Consider the following 7759-nt stretch of genomic DNA (forward strand, 5'->3'; position numbering starts at 1 on the left):
CTAAGTGGCTTTTAAATTTTGATTACAAAGAGACATCGTTAATTTTGCCGTACTCTTTGTTGCACATCTTCGTAAGTTTAGCTGCTTCCTATCAGAAGAACGCATATGAATGTAGCTCGACTCCCAATGTCATGGAGGATATTTAAGCTATCATCTAAAACGAATCAAAAAGGAATTTAGGACATCAAAAAAGCATTTGAAAATACTGAGACCCACAACTAATCTTGCTGCTTACCCCCGTCTTATTTAAGGCAATGTCATTGGCATCCCCTGTGATCAGTATATCTTAGTAGCTATCCACAATGCACTCACTTTTGTAAAACCACTTTTCCACGAAGATAAAAAGCCATTAGACCTGCAACAACCAATAATATACCTTAAGGCCTACAATGAATCTACAGTTGCCCCCTCCCTTTTAGCTGTGTCAGGGAGCCTCACTGACTTTGTGTTTCTGAGGGGTAGTCTTTGCCGAACGACGAGCACACTTTTTGTGTCATTTGTAAAGTTCCAAAACATTTACACAGCTCCTTTTGCAAAATTCAACTCTGTGAAACTTTCACCCATCAATGGTTCCCCAGTGTCATTTCATTGTCACTGAAATGTAGTCAAGCCGTCTATCTAGGCGGTATTCTGCTTCAGCAGCACTGATGGAAGTGCATCTAAGCACATGGTTCGTGTAAATGATGCAGACAACTCTACAGTAGATGCTGACTGCTTGCTAAGAGCTGACGTTTCTGCATTCGCTAATAGCCATATAACAGCGTTGGAGTTTGGCACCACTATCAGTAGTGGGAATTGCTCCGTTCTAACCTCCGTTTCAGTCATCCTGGTTGCAGTCATCCACTGTAAGTGGCCTCTTTCTGCATTGTCACTTTTAGCGTCCAAGTGAAGACACTGAATTTCCTCTTCATTTGGATCGAGTTTGCTTACCACTGCCTAAACTGTAGCGACATACAAATGATGATTTTACTTATCTACGAAAGCAATGGAAGGGATCCGTGAGATTGGCTTTTACTGTAAGTGATAAGTGGCGAAAAGGAAATTACACGCAACACTGGTTAAATTGTTTTCAAAGAATAGTTGCAATACAAAGCAATCTGCGACCCTGAAGGAGTACGACGTTTCCAGCTCTGGTTGAGGAAAAGATAAAATGTACCATAAAAATATAATTTCACATCAGTGCCTAGAGCAGCTGCTTACGATCGTGAACACGACCATCATTAAGGTTCTAAACAGGATAGTCAGGAGGACAAGACTCCAGTGCGGATGTCCTGATTTGACGACAAGAGTAAGCTGGAAGTACGACATGTATGGACGTACTTGACTGGTGGAGAGGTGGTGGGGGTGGATCTGTTCTCCCGTGTTTTAAAGGACTTGGATTGGCCTTGGCCACATTGTAAATCCTAGTACACTTAAAGTCTTTCCTAATCATAATAGCCAAACGCAAAAAAGTAATGAAAGCACTAGCAGGAAAGTAGTTGTGGAACGTTTGGGAAGGGTGAAAGTGTGATAATTTTAAATTGGCAGTTTTTTTAACACAGCTTTGAAATGTGTAAGTTTGGGGATGTTGACTCAGGTTTTGGAGGGTGTGCTTTAAGGTTTTGCAGATGTTTTAAGAACAGCAAGCAAAATCAGGTTTGCAAATGAATTTCACCACTTTCCCTCAGTCATCAGCATTGTTTGGTAATCGTTTTCAAAAGAAAAGTAGAAAATAAACCAAACAGAGCAATCAAAAGTATAGTTTTAGCTACACTAGCACTCCACTTTCCGGAGGACTGCTTCAGAATATTAAGGTCTTAAAGGATTTAATAAATGGATCCTCGACACGTGGTGGTGGAAAAGCAGGTGTAATTGAAAACCCCACAGCTCATCTGTATTTTAATGTATTTGAGTCTTAGAGGTGATAAAAGAAACAAAGCATTGCCTTCTCTGATACTCTCAATTCATATTTAAAATGATGCTAGATTAACATCCCTTCTGCAAGTTTTAAGGTGACCAAAAGATCATTGCCTTTTCTTTGTTGAACATAAAAGCGGCCTCTCGTCCTCTGCGAAGGGGATCCACTTCGACATGGATGGCAGATGCTTGGAAGAAATTGATTCATGTTACAAAAGAGAAGTGTACATTGGTTATTTCAAATTCAAAACAGATTTGCTCCTATTTCAATCCCCCTTTGTTCTTCATGATGTAGTGGAAATAAATGAACAAGTTGTCGGAGGATTTCTAGGCTTATAACTAGCTTTTTGGCCTTAAAGGAACGATGGAAAAATAATTTTGTCAGCGCTTGAATTGATTTGGCTTCACTTTGCTTGCTTTGGCAGACAGAAGAAGTCGAACTTCTTCAAATCCTTCCTAGATTGTCTCAATTCACTAGATTCCCAACAGTGTGAAAACGGAAATCCCTAAAGAAATTTGATTGCCATGTCATTTCTGACGACCGTGGAAATAACATTCTAGGGGAAATCAAGTGTTGGTTCCATTTCAATTCCATCTCCAAGCTTTACATTTCAGGCATTTAAAAGAGTTTTTTTGGATTCAAGTTCCTTCTTTTCACAAGACATACACTGAATGTTAGCTACGCTTGCAGAAGGAAATTTGGCAATTTACGACCCAAGCAATCCGAAGAAGTTGCCACTACAGTTTAGTAATTAAAAGAGTCCTTTGTATGAAGCGAATGATGGCTGATTTTGAAAGTGCGTGATATCCAGTTCATTTTACCTTTTCCAGCGCATCTGAAAACAGTTGCTTTCCAGTGGTCGCCATTAATTTCGATTTCGCATTAAAGCTGAAGTTCTTCTTACCCGTGGCATTTAAAAACAATTACGAAAATAAGAGAGGTAGGTTCTTTAAGGACCCTCCACAACCGCTTTTATTTCCTACCTTTTTTTCTTTTCTGAAAGAAGTAAGTCATACTCCTTAATTCATGTTCTAGACGGGTCTTTGTTCTTGGAAATGTCAACTTTTGCGTGATGACTAGCAAACCTACCAAATCCTTTCCCTGTTCTGAAATAGAAGTGGTAAATCAATTGAAAATGAGTTGACAGCATCACTCAGTTCCCCAGCAAAGGATTTAACAACAAGATGTTATCAACGGCAAGGGAAACCTGGTCACAAATTCTAAATTCTTGTCTTTAAAAGTCACAAAAGAAGCATTTCGTTTTGAAAGGGAAAAATTAAAAGAAATGCCGCCATCTGACGTTTGTAGAACTGACTAACAATCAGGAACTGCTTTAATTGTACTTTTTGGCAAAGGTCCATGTCTCAGTTTTGTACTAAAATCAGCATTTGTATGTGATTCAAAGGAAGACTAATGCATAAATCTCTGCAGTGGTTTGTCAAGGCGAATTGCAGGACATGATTCGGTGGCTCCAATTTAATCCCTCCTTCTTAGATGTCTTCTCGATAAACGTCAAATACGGTTCGACGTCTTTTACACACGCATTCACTATATATTCTACATTTTTCGGAAAAAATAGAGTTCAAGACTCCGGATTTTGAAAAGGTGACAATTTCGTTGAATGTAATAGACACTTTTAGTGGAAAGGACATGAAATATGGTAAAGAAAGAATGAATGCTTGTGATAAATCTGGGACCCACAATCATCCCCATTAGCTGTGTAAAACCAGAGACAGCTACCGTGACAGAGATTGCTTCCTCTCCTATTCACGTATTCATAAATCACTCGAGTGGACAAAAGAGGATGTCGGAAGTGTCACATACTTGTCTGCGACGCTCAACTCCAGTAAATGAACAATAATGGGATAGTGTAACACTCAAGAGTCCTCCCTAGACCCTTACTGCATGAATTGCATGCTTCAGAAGAATGGAGATAGACTAACATCCATTTACAGACAAAGACAGTTTTGTGCACATTAAGAGGAGGATAAACGGAGGACGAAAAAAGAGTAAAAGCGTGAAATGTATCAGGCAGGACTATATGATTTCTCCAGATTCTATGTTACCAAATCATAATTTCTTCTTTTTTCTGGGATATGCTTTAGGTGGTCGACACTGCGACAGTGTGGAGTCATACCGGGCACTATAAATGCCTTTTAACCCCTAATGCGAATATTTGATTCTCCTTGGGAGTAACCCAAGAGGGAATTTTTTCCCTTTTTACGGTTCTGCCAAAAATTGTCTCTCCCCAGGAGAATTGTCTACACTGAGGTGTTAGCTAAATCGGATCTGATATCAAGCTCACTACCGTCCAGTTGAAACTACGCGTAAAGTCGGATCCAATCGACTTTTGTCCAGAGTGATCAGAGTCAGAGGCTTTAATATGGACCTTCTTATTCCTTAACAGGTAGAAGTCAGTGGGATGTTGTAACGTATGCGTACGCATCTGATTGCTGTCCCGCGGGGACAACCGGAGGCACCACTTGGTTTCAGCCTTTCACATCTGTAACATTTCATTGGTCTTGACATTCTGGTGATTATTAGCACAAATAAGGTCTATCCAAAGTGATATTTACCATTTAGAAGGAATTGCACGAGATCGCAATGGTTTAGAATGTTTGGGAATCGTCCATGAGGTCAACTAGACGTCAGGTGGGCTCTGTGCCTGCCGCAAGCATTTTTAATCAACTCAAAGATGGTTTTGAGAGAGCTTTTTTTCTCTACTTAGCAGGTAGGAAGGGAATGGATGAAGGTAGTGATGAAGGAAATCCATTTCTTTTTCCCAATGGAGTAAGACAGCAGTTGCAGAGCCTTAATGATTAGGGAAAATAACGTCAGCGGCCCGTCGTAGTGCATCTCGCCATTAAAACTTCCAAAACCACACTTCCCAAAGTTGGCGAATCTCTAAGAATACCACCACATTAACCAAAGATGGCTCTTATTTACATGGTCCCATTATCTACTTTGCATTTGACTTATTCTCGTTTCACTGCAATAAACTCCCAAATTTTACCATCTATTTGTCTTTTACATCGGAGACAAAGTTATAATTTGCTTCACTATAACGTGCAAATAAGACACAGTCTTTTGGGATTATAAATGTGTAGGACAATGAAATGTGGCATGTGATTTGCCTTTTCCGGTTTTAAATGCCTCGTCACTTTCGACGGTGCATCTTTCAGACCTGCATTTTCGGATGCCAGCAAACTGTCAGACATGTCAATTGCATTATGGAGAGGGTGAAAGAGCATTGGAAAGGATCTAGTCATTATAGAGAAGGAAGTGATGCGTGAAGTAAAGTGGATAGTGGAAAAAAATGGGACTAAGGAATCCCCAAAAATTAATGATGTAGGTGGATGCCAATCTGTCTTATCGTCTCCTTTCATCTGGCCATCAGCCGTGTGGAACAAGAAGCAGACTCCTATTTTACCTCAGGCAGAGAGCACATCCTGCCTATCTTTAAAGGAATACCTCGTGGATTTCGATGAGTGCCGAGTTTAGTTTCAACCGATGACTGTATTGTAACGTCCAGTGGGCTTCTACAGCCCAATAAAAAATGACGCTGGTAACTTTTCTGGTATATATTTTTCTTCAGAACCAATGTAATTAAGAGTTTTCCAAATTTAGATCCTTCAGGACTCATTTTTTCGAAAAAATGCTTACAGTTAAGTATTAATTGCCATTAATGAGACAAATATGGTGACGAAGAGCTACCACTTGGTTTCCGATGTAACCCACTGCAACGACACTTTTAAAGTAGTATGAACTTGCCCAGATGCGAGTGATTGGACAGATACGCATTAGTCCATCTGTGCTGGATTTGGTTACTGGATCCTCTTACATCTTCCTGCCATGCTAAGCCTGCATCAGTGTTGAATAGATCGGCGTGATTCCAGCATGTCTGGTTTCAAAATCGAGGTTAACTCGTTTTCATGGCTGTTGAAGTTTATTGCCGAGTACCTAGCACAAGAATTGGGGATTGCCTTACCAATGACTTTTGGTCAACGGACAGAGTAGTAGAAAATGTTGAGAGGTGGCAATAAGTCTTACTGACCACTAATTTGTTCTTCCTTTTCTCACCTGTTGACCATCTGCCTAAGTGACTTGAATTGTTCTTTTGTAAGAACAGTTACTCCAAATCTTCAGTGGATATGCTGCAGTAACAAATATTTGGTTCGAAAGATAAAAGTATAAAAAGTTCAAAAAATTTGTTATTGTAAATGGATTTTCTTGAAAAGTCTCCGCAATCCCTTAAACCAATTCCTGGTGGCAAATTTTTACAGAAGTATGTTGACAGAGCTGTCCCTGTTCCACATTTTTGTTGGACAATATGACTTCGTACCCTAGAGAATACTGGTTCATCCTTGCTAGTTTAAACAGAAGAGGTCGTGTGCAAAGTTTTTAAGCCAAATAAAGGCAGCTATGTATGTAGCTGTTTTAACTCTGGACATTACATCTAGGAAATAAAAGCAATCCCTAGCATAGTCCACTCTTAATGGAAAGGAAGCAAATTTAACACGAGTGGGGGTTCGTGCCTACTATGGCAAAAGAAAAATAGCCTCGAGTTCTTTTTTCTAATCTGATTTTTCCTGAGCATTTTATATTTTTAATCATTATAGTCCTATATACTTTCGGATTTAAGTTAAGTAAACCAAATATTACCTTGTCATTCTATAAAAGCCACTTGCAAATTACGAGAGCTTGAGTTGAAATTCAAAGCAACTGCGCTTTACGTTTTTGTATAAAATTTCAGCAATTTTTGTTATTTTACACATTTTTGACGCATCCCAAGTCTTTCCTGAAGTCATAGAAGCATGACAGGTGATATGTTACCAACGTGCAGAGAAGTTGAGATAACTGGCATAGCTCAAAGATTCCGCCAGCGAGGTTAAGTGCGGTCTGCAAAGGCTTAAGCACCCGTGAAGTCAGATGCAGAGTCAAACAAATTGCAGCAGCATAACATTAAAATCGCTGCATTGGAATACATACTGCAATAACTAAGGCAAGCAAGGTTTGAGAATTGTCATCACTGTCACACATTTTTTAAAAATGATTTAACTTTGAAAAGGATATACTTAACTCAGTTTTTGATCACCTGGTACAATAAATCTGTGTCACAGTGTGGAGGCCTTCACTCCAGGTAGGAGAGGTGGCTTTCGGTGACCTACTTACATCTTATCTTCCGCCTAAATGAAAGAATCGAGGTGACCCATTTCACAGAAGATGAATTTTGCAATGACGGTGACAATTCTGAAAGGAATTTTCTCCCTTTAGCATACCTCAATCATGCAAAGTGAATAAAAGTAGGCATCCCTCTTCCCTCCCTTATTTTACACCTTTGCTATCTCAAAGATAGTCAGTCGTCAGTAGGGTACTAGCTCCTCAAAATCCATTTTCGCATCATTTCCTAGTTATTATCTATCCAGAGCTTTTAATCTCTATCAAATAGGTTGATATTAACTTTTCTGTCCTAGGCGCACCAATGATCATAATCCACCTTGTCCATATTGGATTTAAAAACCAGAAAATTTGATTTCTAGGGCAAAAATCTTATCTCGGTTATATTCCAACTACTTTTTATGAAGGCAGCATGTATTGCACTAGAAACTCGGTTGACCGCCAAATTTCCACGCATTGTGTTCGATTAACTGGATGGTGTTTTGGAGCCGGAAGACAACGGATAAAGTGTGGGTACACCGGTATTTCCTGTGATTCTAGATAAGTTACCGTCTGGATGGTTTTTCCATTGCTGCAGCTTGATTGACTATGATGGTGGCTCATATCTAATGAAACTACAATGGTACTATAGTCGCACATACTATTCATGCCAGATAATAGAAGAGTGAAGCAGTAAAAGATGCT

The 7759-nt window shown here is 39.5% G+C and overlaps 1 protein-coding gene across 1 annotated transcript; it reads left to right on the top strand. All coding sequences in view use genetic code 11, as the record gives it.

Annotated features, from left to right (window-relative positions):
• Positions 1-667: 667 nt before the first annotated feature.
• Positions 668-5398, top strand: EGR_03512 (hypothetical protein; the record flags this gene model as incomplete). The annotated part of the gene is made up of 2 exons (XM_024492761.1): positions 668-845; positions 5295-5398. The coding sequence occupies 2 exons, from the start codon at positions 668-670 to the stop codon at positions 5396-5398; spliced, it is 282 nt and encodes a 93-aa protein (XP_024352894.1).
• Between the last annotated feature and the right edge of the window lie 2361 nt (positions 5399-7759).

Source organism: Echinococcus granulosus (assembly GCF_000524195.1).
Source record: "Echinococcus granulosus chromosome Unknown EG_S00018, whole genome shotgun sequence".
NCBI classification, from domain to species: domain Eukaryota; kingdom Metazoa; phylum Platyhelminthes; class Cestoda; order Cyclophyllidea; family Taeniidae; genus Echinococcus; species Echinococcus granulosus.